This window comes from Sorex fumeus, unplaced genomic scaffold (assembly GCF_029834395.1).
Source record: "Sorex fumeus unplaced genomic scaffold, SorFum_2.1 ptg000072l, whole genome shotgun sequence".
Classification (NCBI taxonomy): domain Eukaryota; kingdom Metazoa; phylum Chordata; class Mammalia; order Eulipotyphla; family Soricidae; genus Sorex; species Sorex fumeus.
Genome location: NW_026606129.1, coordinates 727312 through 744690, shown reverse-complemented (window position 1 = coordinate 744690; position 17379 = coordinate 727312). Strand labels below are relative to the sequence as shown.

The 17379-nt window shown below is 65.9% G+C and overlaps 1 protein-coding gene across 3 annotated transcripts in view; it reads right to left on the bottom strand.

Annotated features, from left to right (window-relative positions):
- Nucleotides 1–749: 749 nt before the first annotated feature.
- The window catches only part of ATP11A (ATPase phospholipid transporting 11A), a 35474-nt gene continuing 18844 nt past the window's right edge, over nucleotides 750–17379 (bottom strand). For 2 of the 3 annotated variants that reach the window (XM_056129790.1, XM_056129793.1), the window contains exons 15-29: nucleotides 14672–14743; nucleotides 14267–14340; nucleotides 13653–13756; nucleotides 12069–12250; nucleotides 11316–11567; nucleotides 10530–10707; nucleotides 9932–10034; nucleotides 9713–9858; nucleotides 8659–8718; nucleotides 8103–8230; nucleotides 7184–7319; nucleotides 5022–5087; nucleotides 4517–4620; nucleotides 3615–3780; nucleotides 750–853 (exon numbers count right to left, since the gene is read on the bottom strand). In XM_056129790.1, the coding sequence (XP_055985765.1) occupies nucleotides 770–853; nucleotides 3615–3780; nucleotides 4517–4620; nucleotides 5022–5087; nucleotides 7184–7319; nucleotides 8103–8230; nucleotides 8659–8718; nucleotides 9713–9858; nucleotides 9932–10034; nucleotides 10530–10707; nucleotides 11316–11567; nucleotides 12069–12250; nucleotides 13653–13756; nucleotides 14267–14340; nucleotides 14672–14743 (1855 nt within the window). In that variant the 3' untranslated portion in view covers nucleotides 750–769. Of the gene's footprint in view, nucleotides 854–1659; nucleotides 1744–3614; nucleotides 3781–4516; nucleotides 4621–5021; nucleotides 5088–7183; nucleotides 7320–8102; nucleotides 8231–8658; nucleotides 8719–9712; nucleotides 9859–9931; nucleotides 10035–10529; nucleotides 10708–11315; nucleotides 11568–12068; nucleotides 12251–13652; nucleotides 13757–14266; nucleotides 14341–14671; nucleotides 14744–17379 lie in introns of all 3 variants that reach the window. The other variant, XM_056129792.1, reaches the window with a different exon arrangement.

Below are 17379 nucleotides of genomic sequence, written 5' to 3'. Positions count from 1 at the left end.
GCCCTGGACCTCGGGGGGGACCGGTACCAGCCAGGACATCCCAGCAGGGCCGGGTGTGCTGTGAGGCCAAGGGACAGGTGTCTTGGGCCATCCCGGTCCTCCGGCGCGACCCGGGACACTCAGACGCCCCCACTCTGCTCCCGGGGGGCGGGTCCTGACAGCAAAGCACAGGGCTGCAGTGGGCGGGGGCGGGGCCCGTCCCCGTGGTGAGAGGACAGCAGGGGCCACCTCCCCCAGCCCCGAGTCATGGGGGGCTGCCAGGACGGCTCTGTGTGACTCGCGCGGCATGCCCTGACCGCCCCGTGGCACCCTGCAGCACCGTCCCCTGCTCAGGGCCGGCCGAGGGCAGTGGGCGGAGGGGGACTCTTGGAGGGGGGCCCGGACCAAGGGTGCTCGCTCTGCCGGGAGCAGGGAAGGAGGCTCGGCCTGGGCACGGAGCCGCCCAAAGCACAGGCCCCGCAGGGCCAAGGAGTCCGGCTCCAACTGCCCTGGACGCCCTGCCAGCGGGCCAGCCCGCAGAGCCAAGCAGTGTGCAGGGGACCGGCCCCAGGGCTGCGGGACGGACAGTGCGCGCCGCAGGGTGGCCTGCCCCCGCCCCCGTCCGGGCCAGCGTCCGAATGTCCTGGACGCGAGCGAGTCTCCCACGCTGTCCGGAGGCTCTTCCTTGGGGACGGGTGCGAGACGCCGAGTTCCAGCTGGGGCCGCGGCTTGGCCGCAGGACGCGGGCGGGTGTTCGGGCGAGCAGGAGGGGCCGCGGCTCAGCCCCCGGCTAGTCCCGCCGCAGGAGGTCCTTCAGCAGTGGCCTGTCGCTGTGGGGCCCGGCCTCTGCCCGCACTCGGTGTCTCCCACTCATCTGCAGGACGGGGACAGCGTGAGGCGCTGGGCGGCCTGGCGTGGGGGCCCGCCCCGGACAGCGCACCAGCGGCCATCCTGGCCAGGCCGTCCCTGCTCTGCCTGTCCCCCCCCCCCCCCCCCGCCTGCCCCTAAGACTGCAGGTGGCGTGAGACACCCAGGCTCTCACACAGAGGAAGAGGAGCGCAGGAAGGAGCAGAGAGAAGTGCCGGCAAGAGGTGAGACACACTGCCCTGCACCCGAGCCCCGCGGGCCGGGGTCCCCCTGCCCCCCACCCACGGCCCTGCACCCCACCATGGCCACCCACAGGCCTGTGGCCGCTCACTGGAAGGCGGACGCTCCAGGGCGGCCAGGCCAGCCCCAGGGTGCCGTGGCACCGGGAGGGCGTCTGCACGTGCCCCGGGCGGGGCGGACATGTATGGGGACGGGCACACGGCCGGGACGGCTCGGGCGCAGCCCCGCACACCGGGACGCGCGCCCCCGCGGACCTCCTGCGGCCTCTCTCAGGGGGCCTTCCGGGGGCCACGGGGGACAGTTGCAGGAGGGACCCGTGTGGAAGTCGGGACAACCAGCAGCGGGGGGCGCACCCGGAGGGAGCGGGGCTGGAAAAGGCTTTGGGCGTCACCGATGAGAGCAGGGCGAGCTGGCTCCCGAAAGAACCAGTTCTCGGAGTTCTGAGGCCCAGGCAGCGCCCCGGGACCGGCTCAGGGGCTGGGCAGGCGCCACGGGGGGGACGCGGCCGGCGCAGGCCCGGCGGCCCACCCACAGCCGGTCTCCCGGTGGCCGGGCGCGGGGGGGGGCCATCACCTGTGCTCAGAAAGCGAGACTGCTGGAGGTCTGGGAGAGCATAAAGACGGCGGGCTGCTCGCCAGAAAGGCACTGCTTCCGGGTCTGCGCCCGAAGGAGGCAGGAAGAAGGAAGGAAGGAGAACAGGTGAGTCGCACACAGCCCGCCCGGCAGGCGGCTCCTGGCCTGCGCCCGCCCCGCCCGCTGCTGGGCCGCACCCGACCTGCTGGCCAGTCCTGACCCGACCTCGCAGGGCTGAGCTGAGGGCACGTGGAACCCGACTGGGGCGGGCGCCTCGCACAGACACTCCTGAGGTCACGGGGAGGGGCGTCCTAGGTCACGGGGGAGGTGTGCTGAGGTCATGGGGGAGGGGCGTCCTGAGGTCACAGGGGAGGTGTGCTGAGGTCACGGGGGAGGGCTGTGCTGAGGTCATGGGGGAGGGCTGTGCTGAGGTCACGGGGGAGGGGCGTCCTAGGTCATGGGGGAGGGGCGTCCTAGGTCATGGGGGAGGGGTGTCCTGAGGTCATGGGGGAGGGGTGTCCTGAGGTCACGGGGGAGGGGTGTCTTGAGGTCATGGGGGAGGGGCATCCTGAGGTCACGGGGGAGGTGTCCTGAGGTCACGGGGGAGGGGTGTGCTGAGGTCATGGGGGAGGGGTGTCCTGAGGTCACAGGGGAGGGGTGTCCTGAGGTCATGGGGAGGGGCATCCTGAGGTCACGGGGGAGGTGTCCTGAGGTCACGGGGGAGGGGTGTCCTGAGGTCATGGGGGAGGGGTGTCCTGAGGTCACGGGGGAGGGGTGTCCTGAGGTCACGGGGGAGGTGTCCTGAGGTCACGGGGGAGGGGTGTCCTGAGGTCATGGGGGAGGGGTGTCCTGAGGTCATGGGGGAGGGGTGTCCTGAGGTCATGGGGGAGGGGTGTCCTGAGGTCATGGGGGAGGGGTGTCCTGAGGTCACAGGGGAGGGGTGTCCTGAGGTCATGGGGAGGGGCATCCTGAGGTCACGGGGGAGGTGTCCTGAGGTCACGGGGGAGGGGTGTGCTGAGGTCATGGGGGAGGGGTGTCCTGAGGTCACAGGGGAGGGGTGTCCTGAGGTCACGGGGAGGGGCATCCTGAGGTCACGGGGGAGGTGTCCTGAGGTCACGGGGGAGGGGTGTCCTGAGGCCACGGGGGAGGGGCGTCCTGAGGTCATGGGGGGAGGTGTCCTGAGGTCACGGGGAGGGGTGTCCTGAGGTCATGGGGGAGGGGTGTCCTGAGGTCACAGGGGAGGGGTGTCCTGAGGTCACGGGGAGGGGCGTCCTGAGGTCACGGGGGAGGTGTCCTGAGGTCACGGGGGAGGGGTGTCCTGAGGTCACGGGGGAGGGGTGTCCTGAGGTCACGGGGAGGGGCGTCCTGAGGTCACAGGGGGAGGTGTCCTGAGGTCACGGGGGAGGGGTGTCCTGAGGTCATGGGGGAGGGGTGTCCTGAGGTCACGGGGAGGGGCGTCCTGAGGTCACGGGGCAGGGGTGTCCTGAGGTCACGGGGGAGGGGTGTCTTGAGGTCATGGGGAGGGGCGTCCTGAGGTCACGGGGGAGGTGTCCTGAGGTCACGAGGGAGGGGTGTCTTGAGGTCATGGGGGTGTCCTGAGGTCATGGGGGAGGGGTGTCCTGAGGTCACGGGGGAGGGGTGTGCTGAGGTCATGGGGGAGGGGTATCCTGAGGTCACGGCGGGGGGGTGTCCTGAGGTCACAGGGGCAGGTGTCCTGACGGCACGGGGGACCTTCTTTTCTGACCTGGGGTCTAACTTTGGGGTCACGACTGGGAGTGGGGACACAGGGCTCTGTCCAGCCTCTGGGTGTCCTGATGCAGGGGCCATGTCACCTCAAATGCTGGTCACCCAGGAAGCGGCCCTGGGCCCCAGTAGCAGCCTGTCCTCAGAGAGCTCCGTGTCCCCTGGCGGCTGGCGGTCCCGGCCACTGTCCCCTCCCTGCCCAGCCCGCTCACCTGCACCCGCTCCGTGGCACTGGGCCACAGCTGCCGGCACAGCACTTTCTTGAGCACGTCGGGAAGGAGGCTGACGGTGATGAGCAGGACGATGGCCAGCCAGGCGGGGCCGCTGGCCAGCATCTGGACAAACACGTGGTACATCCTCTGGTAGCTCAGGAAGGGCCTGGCGGGCAGGGCAGTGGCTGGGGCCGGGTTCTCTCGGCCCCCGGTGGTCCCAAGCGGGCCTGCCCACCCCCAGGTACAGGGGAGACACCTCTGAAGGGAGCGGGACCCTGAGGGGGACAGAAGGGCAGAACGGGCAAGGACAGACATGCTTCCTGGGGGTCTGGGCCATGGGGGCTCCGGGCTCCCCAGGAGGCGCGGGTGGCAAGCACACCCTGGGGACCCTGGGAGGTCACTGAGGACACGAGCGCTCCCTGGGAGGCTCAGGGTCAGACAGCGGCACGTGATGGCGAACACAGGAGAGAGACCACGGCAGACCACAGGACACTACAAAGCGCTCACGGGGGAGTCTCTCAGGGGGACCCAGGAGACTGTCTCAAAGGACGCCCTCACGGGGGGCCTCTCTCAGGGAGCAGCCCCTCAGAGGGGAGTCTCCCTCAGGGACCCTTCACGGGGGAGTCTCTCTCAGAGGAGCTCCTTACAGAAGAGCCCCAAGGGGGAGTTTCTCTCGGGGAGTCCCTCACAGGAGAGTCTCTCTCAGGGAACCTCTCTCCGGGGAGTTCTTTCTGAGCAAGTGGCATCTGGAACCTTCCGTCTGAGGGTGCTTGCTGCCTCCATGCTAGTGCTTCCAGACCCAGCTGCTCACCTGGTCACGCCCAGCCATGCCCCCAGAACATGGTTCCAGGGGCCTGAGCACAGCCCACTGATGAAGCAGCTGGTGGTGGGCGGACACCTACCAGATGATCCCTCCCCAGAGCAGGGAGAAGACGACGTAGAACAGCAGAGACCCCCAGATCACAAAGTGGTTTATCCATGTCCAGTAGTGTGTGTCCAGTGCCAGCTGAGGAGGGCGGTCAGCAGGTGGCGGGAAGAGAAGGAAACTCTGAAAGGCCCAGCCAGGAGCGTGTGCCCGGCACCCAGCCCAGCCGGAGTGGCCCTGAGACTGCGGGGGCCCCACGGAGAGAGCAGCCACCAGTGGGAGGCCCGAGGCATGTCTCTGGGCGGGGACCGTGTGGGAGGTTCTTGGAATCGCTGTCTGGGGCGGCAGCTGTGCACAGAGCCTGACTTGGGAGGGCTGGAGTCGCCGCCATGCGCGATCTCGTCTCCTGGGCTCCCTGTGGCCGCTGCCCGGGCCTCTCCCCCACTCTGCTCCCGCGGGAGACCCTCAGGCCTGACCAGTGTGCGGGACACCTGATCCCTGGCCTCCACGCGGGGCCCAGGACATGGCTGTGGGAGCGTTACCTTCAGCGTGACTGTGAACACCATCACGGTGAACACCAGTGTCCCGAACGTCCAGTGGCCGAACACCTGTGGGAAGACAGCCACCATGAGGGAGGGTCTCCGGGAGCCAGGCCCGTGGCACCGTGCGGGGAGTCACACGTGGACATGGGTGAGTCCTGATGAGGCAGCCCATGGCCACAGGGGGACGCAACCTGGCTTCTCCGACCAGAGGGTTCCAGAAGCCACGTCCTTCTCCGGGGCAGCGCCTCACCCCCAGCAGCGAGCCCAGGCGCTATACTGGGACCCTCGCGCCAGGGCGTCCGAGCCCAGCAGCGGGGGCGGGCACAGCTCACAGCTCAGGACGTGGCCCACCCCCGGCAGGTCTGCAGGTGGGCCAGACAGATGGATGGACAGTCGCCAGGCGGTGCCCGTGTGGCATGTCCCTGTCCCCCACACATAGCAGCCCCCTCGGGCCTCCTCCAAGATGGGTCCAGGACTCACAATGTCCCGGGTTGCAGCCCAGATTCGCCCGGGTCTGCTCTGTCCCACCCTCTGTGGGCTGGGACGTGGGGGCTCTGCCCAGGGCTGCCCCATCCCCCATCTCGGCGAGGCATGCCTGAGCTGTGGGACAGTCTGGAGGCCACTGAGTCCAGGCCGCTGGGCACCCGCAGACCTGAGGGGCCGCCCGCCCGCACTGGCGCCACCCTCTAGGCAAGCGCGGGAGCCTCTGTACAAGAGGCGCACAGCTGGATGAGGGCAGGAGGCCGTGGGGCTCTGCTGACCGCGCGGGTGGGGCTACTCTGCGGCCTTTGCTGCCCACACTCCACCTGGGTGGTCTGTGCCCAGGGCACAGGGCACACAGATGGGCCCCTGCAATGCCACCTCCGATGGTGTGGCTGGCTGCCGGTTCTCAGCCCCTGGACAGCTGTGCAGAGATGGGACAGGTAGGAGGGCCCGGTGGCCAGGCCAGCACGTGGGCAGCTCTCTGCTCTGCCCCATGAGCTCAGTGCGCGGTGCAGTGACAACGTCCAGAAACACGGGACTCAGGTTGGTGGGGGCCAGGGAGAGGCATCGGGAGGGGGCGTTGCTTTGAATGCCAGGGTACGTCCGTGCACGACTGAGTAAGACTGGACATGAAGGTACACTGGATGTGCCTGGGTTCATCAGGGTATGCCTGGGTTTGTCTGGGTCTGGCGGGGTATGTCTGGGTATGGAGGGGTATGCCTGGGTATGTCTGGGTCTGGTAGGGTATGTCTGGGTCTGGTAGGGTATGCCTGGGCATACTCGGGCCTGGCGGGGTATGTCTGGGTGTGGGGGGTATACCCCGGTATGCCTGGGTATGCCTAAGTCAGGTGCGTTATACCTGGGCATGCTTGGGTATGGTGGGGTATGCCTGGGTCTGGCGGCATCAGGCAGCTATGGGCCAGGCAGCGTGGGCAGCAGCCCTGCCCCCAGGGCCTGGATTTCTGGGTGCTGAGTCTGGGGTAACCACGTGCAGTCTGGAACCTCAATCCAGGGTCCCGCGCCCCTCCTCCCGAGATCCCCATACGCCTGCCAACGGCACAAAGGGTGACGACAGGCTGGAGGTGCGGGGAAATCACTGAGTGGCAATGAGGAAGATTCTAGAAAGATGGAGAGCTTCAAGGCTGAAGCAAGGTCTGAGAAAGTTCTCGATCCTTCTACCAGAAACGACTTTCGAGTTGGGGGAAGACAGCGCCGACTCTTGGGCAGAACAGGAGAACGAGTGTCCCGAGCAGCCCGATGCTCAGCCCCGCCCCCGCCACACGTGTCCGCGGGAAGGGAACCCGCCACGGCGGGGGCTGCAGCTCCCGGCACAGCACACAGGGGCAGGGCGAAAATATTTCTGAGAAATATTTCCGGTCGAGCACAGCAAACGGGACACCATGGCGGCTGTCTTACCGTCTGTGTGTTGGCGGCCAGGGTCTGAGGGGGGAGCGGGGAGGGAAGAAAACAGCTGCAAATAAAGCGGCTCCAGGCTCGTCCCCCGGGAAAAGCCTCGTGCGCTCCGGGGCTGGAGCTGCGCCCACACGCACGCACCCTGGGCCTAGGGCAGCGCTGGCGGACGTTGCGGCCACCCTGACCCCGGCACATCTGTGCCCACGCACGGCCGGGCAGCAGCACCTCCCTCCAGGGCCCGAGCCCGGCCGCGGGCGCCCACTCACCTGCCCGTTGCTGCCCACAGTCGTGTGTTCGAAGATGAAGTAAGCACCAAAGAAGAACACCAGGGCGTCAAACACGCCCAGGAAGGTCCAGTAGATGAAGGTCCGCCAGCGCAGCAGCGAGTTCTTGGCGATGTCCCTGCCGGACACGGAGGGGCTGGGTGGGGACGCACGGGCAGGCCTCCACACACCTCTGGGGCCCCGCACAGCCCGGGGCCCCGCTCCCTCAGCCCCACGCCACCACGGGACTCCCCAAGGGCTGGGGCGGCCGGGACAGGGGCCTCTCAGCGCTGGGGCCGGACTCTCGGCAGTCACCCTGCCCGGGAAGGCTCCCCGGTCGGACAGGGGTCTCGCCGCCCTGCAGGCAGGCTCTGGGGTGACCCACTCAGACACGCCCTCTCTGACCCTGGGGTCACGGAGGGCAGGGCAGTCTGATGGCCACAGCCCGAGGCCCCGGGCGCAGCCCCCACCAGTGTCCAGCAGCCACTCTGCAGGGCCAGGACAAGCTTCTCAGGGGACGTAGGCCCACAAGCGGCTTCTGCCCCAGTGGGCAGTGGGCTGTGTGTGGCACAGGGAACACACATGCACGCAGGAACACAGGCGCACATGTGTGCCCACGTGCACACGCAAGAACACATGTGCACATGCCCCTAAGACACAGTACACATGAGGACGCCAGGCACACATCGGGACTGATGCACACAGGAGCACGCGGGGACGCGTGCACATGCGTGAGCTTGTGGGGACGTGTGCCATGGAGCAGGCGTGCTGGGGACAAGCGCTCAGGACGGCGACTCCCAGGCACGTGGGCACCTCTCCAGCATGGACGGATGCCACGGGCCACAGGAGCAGCAGCCCAGGCGCGGCCCTGAGGGCGGCACGCAGCTGGGCCACGCTCCCCCGCCGGTGAGGGCCGCGCTACCTGTACAGGGTCGGGTCCCTCTGCAGCGTGTCGGTGCTCACGTGCTGCTCCATCAGGCTGTACAGCAGGATGGGGAGTGACGTGAAGCTGATGTTGTAGAGGGTCAGGTAGGCCGTGTCGTACAGGGTCTGCAAGGGCAGCCGCTGCTCAGCTACTGCGGCCTGCAGGGCCGGCCCACGGCCCAGACACGACGGGGGCTGCGGCCCGGCGGGGGTCTCTGCTCGCAGGGACGGCCTCACCCGGCACGGGCCGCGCCCTGAGCTGCCTGCACCTGCGTCCGGCCCCCGCCGGCCCCCCGCCGGCCCCCTGCCTCCTGGCAGACCAAGGGCCCGACGCCCCTTGTGCGTGCAGGGCGGGGGTCGCCGTGGACACTCGGAGCCACCTCCAGCACAGGCAACCGCGGAGCAGGATGGCGTTCCCCGTCACCCAGGCTGGAGCCCTGCCCCACTCCCACCCACACCTGCAAGCCCACCCACCCACCCCGAACCCCTCTGGCCGGAGGGTGCAGGGTTTCCCCGCAGCCCCCAGGTGGCCACGAGGCGACGGGGAGACACACCTGCTGGGAGAAGCCGCAGAAGAACTGGTAGAGGAACTGGGGGAAGATGAAGCAGACGTTCTGGAAGACAAGAGCACAGCAGCTCGGGGGGCAGCACGCTGGCACCGGGCGCCCTGCACGACCCCTCCGCGGCAGCCATGCCTGGCACTCGGGAGCACGGGCAGGAGGCGGCAGGAGGGCGGGGGCAGGCAACAGAGAGCAGGGTGGATGGATGCCGAGATTGCATTTACGGGGGGGTCTGTGCTTCCGGGCCTGGGAGGCAGCCAGAGTCCTGGGGGAGGACTCACGTGTCCCCCGGTCAAGCGCCAAGTCCCCTGCAGAGGCACTGAGTCCCCTGGACAAGCACCGGCTCCCCTGCAGAGGTACTGAGTTCCCTGGACAAGCACCGGGTCCCCTGTAGAGGTACTGAGTCCCCTGGACAAGCACCGGCTCCCCTGCAGAGGTACTGAGTCCCCTGGACAAGCACCGGGTCCCCCGGAGAAGTACTGAGTCCCCTGGACAAGCACTGGGTCCCCTGCAGTGGTACTGAGTCCCCTGGACAAGCACCGGGTCCCCTGGAGAAGTACTGAGTCCCCTGGACAAGCACCGGGTCCCCTGTAGAGGTACTGAGTCCCCTAGACAAGTACTGGGTCCCCTGGAGAAGTACTGAGTTCCCTGGACAAGCACCAGGCCTCCTGGACAAGCACCTGGTTCCCTGTAGAGGTACCAAGACCCTTGGACAAGCACCGGGTCCCCTGCAGAGGTACTGAGTCCCCAGGACAAGCACTGGGTCCCCTGGAGAAGTACTGAGTCCCCTGGACAAGCACCGGGTTCCCGGTAGAGGTACTGAGTCCCCTGGACAAGCACTGGGTCCCCTGGAGAAGTACTGAGTCCCCTGGACAAGCATCGGGTCCCCTGTAGAAGTACCAAGACCCCTGGACAAGCACCTGGCCCCCTCCGGTAGCCCCGAGTCCCTGCAGAAGCACTGATTTCCCACAGGCCCAACAGCTGACGGGGCCCTGGAGGGGAACCGCACCAGCTGAGAGCCCAGGACTCAGGGCGCAGCACTGCCCACCTTGTAGAAGAAGTACTGCACCAGCTCCGCGATGCGCACGTAGTACAGGTGTCCGTGCACCAGCAGCATCCGCCTCAGGTGTCTGAACTTGGGCACGGCGTAGTCGCTGTTGCGGGCGGCCTGGCGGCCCTCCCTCCCGATGACGCCTGGGGGAGCAGAGCCATCGTGCCGGCCCCCGGCCCCACCCCCCCAGCCCTGGGCACGGCTGCCGACACTCACCAATGCCCACGTGGGCCTCCAGGATCATGCTGACGTCGTTGGCCCCGTCGCCGATGGCCAGGGTGATGGGGTGCTCCTTGGACAGCTTGATCAGCTTGACGATCTGCGGAGAGAGGCCCACTGCGTCTGGCCCGGCTGACCGGAAGGGGCCTCTCTCGGGGGAGCAGTGGCTAGAGAGAGGCCTGAGCTCGGGGCGCCCCCTGTGCCCAGGGCCTGACACGGCACCACTTCCGCTTGCTGCCCACACAGGGTGCCGGGGGCCCGGACAGCTGTCGGTCGGTGGCACCCTCGGGGTCCCTGCCGGCCCGGGCGAGTGCCCAGGGCAGGAGTGGGGCCAGGTCACTTGAGTCCCAGGAGGGACACAGTCAGCTTCCCAGAGGCAAAGTGCCCTGTGGGGGTCCAGAGGCTGTGGACGTGGCACTGCCCTGGGCAGCACGGGGTTGGCCGGGTTGGGCCTCTCGGGGGAGCATGGCTCCAGGCGGGAGTGAGGTGCCCAGGGTGCGGCTGCAGGAGGCCCGGCCGGGCCTTGCCCGCAGATACGTCTGCAGCGCGTCAGGGGGCGCCTCTTGCCTGCCGCCCCGCCCCGGCGGCCGCCAACCTGAGCCTTCTGCAGTGGCGCCATCCGGCAGCAGAGCACGGCGCTGCAGTTGCGGCAGATGTCCAGGAAGAGCTCGCGGTAGTTCCCGGCGGAGCCGCTGTCCTCCCGCGGCTTCATCACCAGGGTGAGCGCCGCCCCGTCGATGATGAGCCCGAAGTCCTGCAGGTCCGCGGAGAGCCTGTGGGGAGCCGCCGCTCGCTCTCCCGCACGGGCGCGGCCCAGAGTTGCCCCTCCTGCCCGCTGCTTCCCCCCAGCAGCCTGGGCTCCGATGACCCCGCCTGGAGTAGGGACGGGGGAGGGGGGGTAAGCGGACCCTCGCCCTTGGAGTGGGGTAGCTGGGTGTGGTCAGCTCCGATGTCACACCGGCAGAGCCCGTAGCACAGCACTCACTGTGCTTGTGCGAGACCCGAGAGTCGCTGGCGGCACCAAAGAGGAGACAGATCTGGATAGCACCCTGGGCGCAGGCCTGGATGCGCCCCGAGGACCACGGCCCTGGACGCCCCAAAACAGGCCTCGGTGTGACTGGCCACAGGAGGACATCTGGGCTGGCGTGCTAGCTGTGCCAGCGGCCACGGCTCAGCGGAGCACACGGGCCTGACCTCCGCTGCGACCACTTCTGACTGCCCAGGGCCCCCGACGTGGCCTTCAGAAGGGAGCACGTGGAGTCGGAGGGCCGTTCGCAGCCACACACCCACCCACACCCGTGTCCACGCAGCCACTCACGCCCCAGCGCCGCACACACGCGTGCACAGCCGTCCCCCGTGGCGCTCCCCTGCGTGCGCCTACCCCGAGCAGCCCTCCCGGGGCAGCGTCCCGCCCCCGCGCAGCACCGTCTTGCTGAGCTCCAGCAGCACGTCGTGCAGGCCCTGCTCCTCCACGCGCTTGGTGGTCAGCTCCAGCAGCTGCGTGCCGCTGCGGAAGAGCTTGCAGGCGTAGCAGGTGGCCGCCGCCGTCTCCATCTTGTCGCCCGTGAGCACCCACACCTTGATGCCGGCCTTCTGCAGTGCCTCGATGGTGTCAGCAGCCTGGTCCTGCAGCCTGAGCAGACGCGGCCTCAGCTCAGCGCGGGACTGCTCCCACCGTGGCCTGCAGCACGCCCCGAGCCCACACGCAGGCTGGCACACGACCGGGACCCAGGGTGGGGAGGCCCGGGGCGGGGCTGCCGGCGCCTGCCTGGCACCGGAGCTGGTGGTGCGGCAGAGGCCTGACCTGCGGAGCTCAGGGACTTCCAGGGGCCGCGACAAGACCTCACTGTCCCACTCGGCATGGAGAGATGCCCCGTCCTTGTGAGGGGCCGGCAGGCTGCCGCGGCTCTGCACACAGAGCCGGAGGACCAGTGCTGCTGGCCACAGGGCCCTTGGGCTTGACACATGCTGCTCCCTGGCCAGAGTCCCTGGGGGCAGGACGTGCTGTCCCGGCCCTGCTCTGAACCACTGGCTGACCTCGCTCTCAGGCCTCAGGCCCCAGGTGGGGGACACCCTCAGGGCGCAGCCCTCATGCCTGTCCCCCGGCTGCACGTGCCCCTGGCTCTGTGCTCACCGGTCCTCGACAGCTGTGGCCCCCAGCAGCACCAGGTCCTTCTCGATCTGCTCGTAGGCCTCGGCGAGCTGCTTCTCCCGCCCCTGCAGGGCCACCTTGGCCGCCTGCAGCAGCCCGCATACGCCCTCGTACTCCTCAGGGGACAGCTTCTTGTAGGCGACACACAGCGTCCGGAGCCCCTCCTGTGGGCACAAAGGGCGGCCTGAGTGCGACCATCCCGCCAGGCCTCACGTCCAGCACCGCCCCCGGGGTGGCAATTGGGACATAGTCTCACTAGCAAAGCAGATGATGGATCAGGGCCGGCCCAGGCTGAACCCCAGGCCCAGCTGGGAGCCCTCAACAACACCGAGCAGGGTGCTGGGGGCCCGGGTACGGCGAGGGGAGCCCATGGCAGGAGGGAAGCTCACACCCACTGCTCTTGCCTCTGTCCGGCGGGAGCAGTCCCGACAGCGAGCCTGTTGGGGCTCGCTCGGGACTCAATGCCTGTGGGCCACAGGCAAACCACGTCCACGGGGGCTGAGTCACCCGCTGAGTGTGACTCCGCACCCGGGCATCACCGGGGCCCTCCACAGGCCCTGCCGGCGTGCCTGGACTGGGCAGGGGCTGCCCGCCCCGTCCTTCCCGCCAGCAGCACAGACCTCTGCCGGACTCTGCAGCACCTGACGGACCCGCGGTCTCCCTAGTGGGGGGGGGCAAGGGGCTGTCCACGGGAAGGGCCCGCAGGACCTTCAGAGCTCTACCTTGCTTGTGTTTTTGTTTGCCGGTCACATACTTCCCACACAGCCGAATTCCCATCCGAACACTCTCCACGGGGACACTTTCTACATAGGCAGGATCCCACAGACACTTGCCACACAGCCAAATTCCCACCCAGACACTCCCCCACAGACAGAACTACACCCAGACACTGTCCTCACCACCCCACATTCCCACTGACACTTCTCCCGAGACAGAATTCCCAAGAAGACACTTCTCAGGGACAGAATTCTACCCAGACACTTTCCACACAGCCCAGAATTCCCACTCAGACCCTTCCCGCAGAGCCACAACTGCCACCCAGACACTTCCCGCCCAGCCGGAATTCCCACACAGACACTCCCCAACAGTCCGACTTCCCACACGGTCGGAATTCCCGCAGACACTCCCTCTGCATCAGACTTCCCACACTGCAGAATTCCCACACACACTTTCCACAGAGTCAGAATTCCCACACGGACACATTCTGCACAACTGGACACCAGTCCCCGCCCCAGCAGGCGGGGCAGAGCATGGAGGCAGGGAGCAGCCCTGCAGGAGGAAACGCTGCTGATGCCCCTGAGAGAGACGCCATCTCAGGACGGGCGCAGACGAAGGCCACGGAACTCAGGGCTCACTCTGCTTCCACCCGTCCCCAGTGGCAGCGTCCAGGCACAGTGTGGGCCAGGGAGTGGCCAGCCCCGAGTCCCTAGAGGGCCGCACCGCCCACAGCAGTGCCCGCCCCGCCGTATGGGCAGCCCCTCTGAGAAGCGGCTGCCCAGGCCTGTGGGAGGCTGGAGGAGTGGCCAGGACGTCCCTAGGGCCAGGCCCGGGCCGAGCCCGACTCACCACTGCGTTGCGCTCCACCCGCGCCCGGATCTGATCCACTTTCCCTTCGACCACTCGGGGGAAGATGGCAGAGTCCGCCCCCTTGCAGAAGAGATAGATTTCTCCTGTGGAATGGGAGGAAGGGTCAGCGGGGCCCCGGGGGTGGCCACTGGGCTAGGCCGCACTGGGTTGCTACAGTCGGGGCGGAGTCGGCAAACGCCGCAGGTGAAGCCTGGGGGAGTCCCCAGCATAGAGCCCCCGCGGACCGACTGTGTGCCAGGGGCCATGGCGGCCGAAGGCCAGGGGCTGCCCAGCACTCCCCGCACTGCGAGCCGGGGGGGGGGGGCCTGGGACAGGGCGAGGGCAGGGAGGGGGCGGGGCTGTGGGCGGGGGGGGGCAGGGAGAGTGGGCAGGGGTGCGTGCACAGGGCTCCGTGGCTTCCTCGGGCCCTGGTGGCAGGGAGCGAGCTCGCAGTCCCCACACGACAGAGCGCGTCTGTGCCCGCCAGCACGCGTTCACTGTGCTCTAGAAACGCTCCTCGCCGCATCGGAAGCGAGACGGGAGCCACAGCCCACGAGGGTGGCGGGTGCCGTGGCCTGAGCGCAGTGGCTGCGGAGGCGGCAGGAGCGGCTCACCCGCGGCGGCCTTGACGATCACGCTCATTCTCCGCCGCACCGAGTCGAAGCTGAGCGTCTCCAGCAGCTGGAACCTGGAAGGGACCACGGGGGCTGGCGGGGGCGCCCAGGTGCTCCCCGAGGACTGCTCGGCCAGGCCGGGGGCCCGGACCCAGGGTGTGTGGGCCCCGTGCCGGCTGACCTCTCCGTCCAGTCAAAAGTGGAGGGTCCCGGGAGCCCACAGGGCAGAGAGCTGGTCACCAGCACTCGGCTCTGCCTGCGGGTCTCGCGGTGACGGGTGCCCAGGCACAGATGGCCTGTCACAGTCTCACGGGGTCCCAGGGCCTCGCTGGGGGGCGCCCTGGCCTGGCCCACCCGGACCCTGCAGCCGCCCGCGGGGTGCCCCGGCAGGCACTGGCGACTCACCGCTCCAGGTCATTGTCACGGTTGAGGATTTCCATGTGCCCGTCCTTCAGCCTCAGGTACGTGAAGCCAAGCCTGCGGGCAAGGGCGGCGGTGAGGCTGCGTGGCAAAGCCCCATCGAAAAAGCACGTCCCAGACTCCCCGGAGAATCTCGGGCCCGGGCAGCTCACCCATTGATGTTCTGGACCTTGCACCAGGCTGAAGGGGCGCCTCAGACAGGCGCAGGCGTCGTCCTCCACCCGCCCCCTCGGAACCCCGGGGGCCGCCAACCTCAGAACCCAGCGAAAACCCAGGTGGCGGGACCAGTGACCGAACACTCCAGGCCCCGAGGGACTGGGCGGGCTGCTCTCCCCATCTCCCCCCACTCCGGGTCCGGCTGTCACGCCCACCAACTGCCTCTGGGTGCCACTTAAGCCATTAGCTGCCAGGATCCGGACACTCACAAAGGAATCTCGGGGGGAGCCGCTTGCTGCAGAGATGGCTCTGGAACCCAATTATTTAGAATTTTAGAATTCCAGGACATTGCACGCTCTTCATCACAGGCAATGCGAAAATAAATTATCCTGTGTCCGCCTGTGGGGCAGGCCTGAGTGGTGGTGGGAAGGTGTCATGGGTGGGATCGGTGTTGGAATATGAATGTAATCAATTATTGTGAACGACTTTATGAAAAAAAAAAAACAAACAAGAACTTGACCACTTGATACTTGACTTCCCGTTAATCATCGATTTGCTCGAGCGGGCGCCAGTAACGTCTCCATTTGTCCCCGTCGCATGCTAATGTGGCCCAATGGTGTCTGTTCATTCTAGGAACATGAAGAGCCTCAAACCGATCATTCAGGGTCTTGACAAAGGAGTCTGACCGTTTGGTAGGTGGGTGGCCACGCGGTCTTTTGACATCCCGTGGAATCCAGTTGGTAACGGCTCTAGTCCAGCAGTCATCCCCAAATCTCATTACGTGTCCAGCCCATCTGATTTTCAATGCCTTGGCAAACGACGCAGTGTCCCTGATTCTTAATCATCGACAGAGGTCAGAACTCCGGGTTCTTTCTCTCATTTGAGTGAACTGTGATACTCCAAGCATAGCTCTTTCAATTCCTCTTTGGGAGACCCGAATAGTGTTCTCATCCTGTTTGCGTAGGGCCCAGGTCTCTGAGGCGTATGTTAATGCAGGAAGAACAGTGGATTCAAAGAGATGTGCCCGGAGCCGGAGGTTCTTCGTCGTCTTAGCTATTTGTTTGACGCTCTTGAAGGCGTTACAAGCCTCTCTCTTCCTCCTGCGCAACTCAGGTGCCAGGTCATTTGTCATGTTGACCTCTCGACCTAGGTACACATAGCTGTTGCATTCGGAGATGTTTGTCCCATTGAGAGTGAATGGAACGTCAGGAACAAGACTGTTTCTCATAAACATTGTCTTTGTGAGATTCAGCTGTAGTCTGACCTTTCCACACTCATGGTCGAAGTCGGCTAGCATTTGTGCCGCTTGGCTAATGTTTAGTGTTATTAGAATGATGTCATCAGCAAAGCGGAGGTGGTGTAGTTGCCAACCATCTATCTTCACTCCCATTCCAGTCGTCGCATGATGTTCTCGAGGGTGGCACTGAAGAGTTTCGGTGAAATAGTATCACCCTGCCGAACCCCTCTCCTGACATGGATGATCACTTCTTTGTAGAATGGTGAGATCCTGGTAGTGAATCCGCAATACAGCTCACGGAGGATCCTGATGTATTGGGCTTGAATGCCCTGATTGGCTAGGGCTTCAATGACCGCTTCCATCTCAACAGAATCAAAGGCCTTCTTTAAATCAATGAACGTTAAACAGAGCGGCATCTTGAACTCCCGAGAAACCTCAATGAGCTTGGTTATCATGTGGATATGGTCGATGGTGCTGAATCCTTTGCGGAACCCGGCTTGCTCGCATGGTTGTCCTTCATCTAGTGTTCTGCCAATCCTATTCAGACTGACTTGAGTGAACAGCTTGTAGATGACAGACAACAGGCAGATTGGGCAATAGTTGCCAATATCTTGGATGTTTCCCTTCTTGTACAGTACAGTAAAAGAAGTACTGTACAGTAGTACAGTCCTGCTGGTTTCCCACTGGGACAGAACCTTGCGTTTTCAGACAAGTAGCGTGTGAAGAGGTGAGCCAGTGTATTGATGAGTACTGACGGCAGGTTCTTCAGGTGTTCGGGTCTGACCTTGTCTGGGCCAGGTGCTGTTCGTTTCTTTACTGACGAAATGGCGTGTCGGATTTCGGAAGGGAGAACGTTGGGAGCGACATATCCATCCTGTGGAATTTGGTATGTGGGCAGGTGGACGTGACTATCAAAGAGATCCGAGTAGAAGTCATGGATAATCTCCATTGCCCTTCTGGAAGATGTAATAGATCCATCAGGACATTGGAGGGCAGTCATCTTGGTCTTGTAGTTTAATAAAAAAATAAGAACAATAGAAGAAAAAAATGCAAGTCCAAAGTGCAGGCGCTGGGATCGTGGCAGCAGCACTGGCTCAGTTTCCCCAAGGTTTCCCCGTGGGTCTCTCCCTGGGGGTGCGTCCCCACCACCACAGCAGGGTGTGGCCCCAGACTCACTGTCCCAAGGAGCCCCGGGGCCCAGGCAGGAGGCACTGGGCACAGTGCCCAGCGGGGGAGAGACACAGGGGTCTGGCAGCCCCGAGCGGGGCAGGGCCCAAGTGAGCCCCGTGCTCCCGGGCAG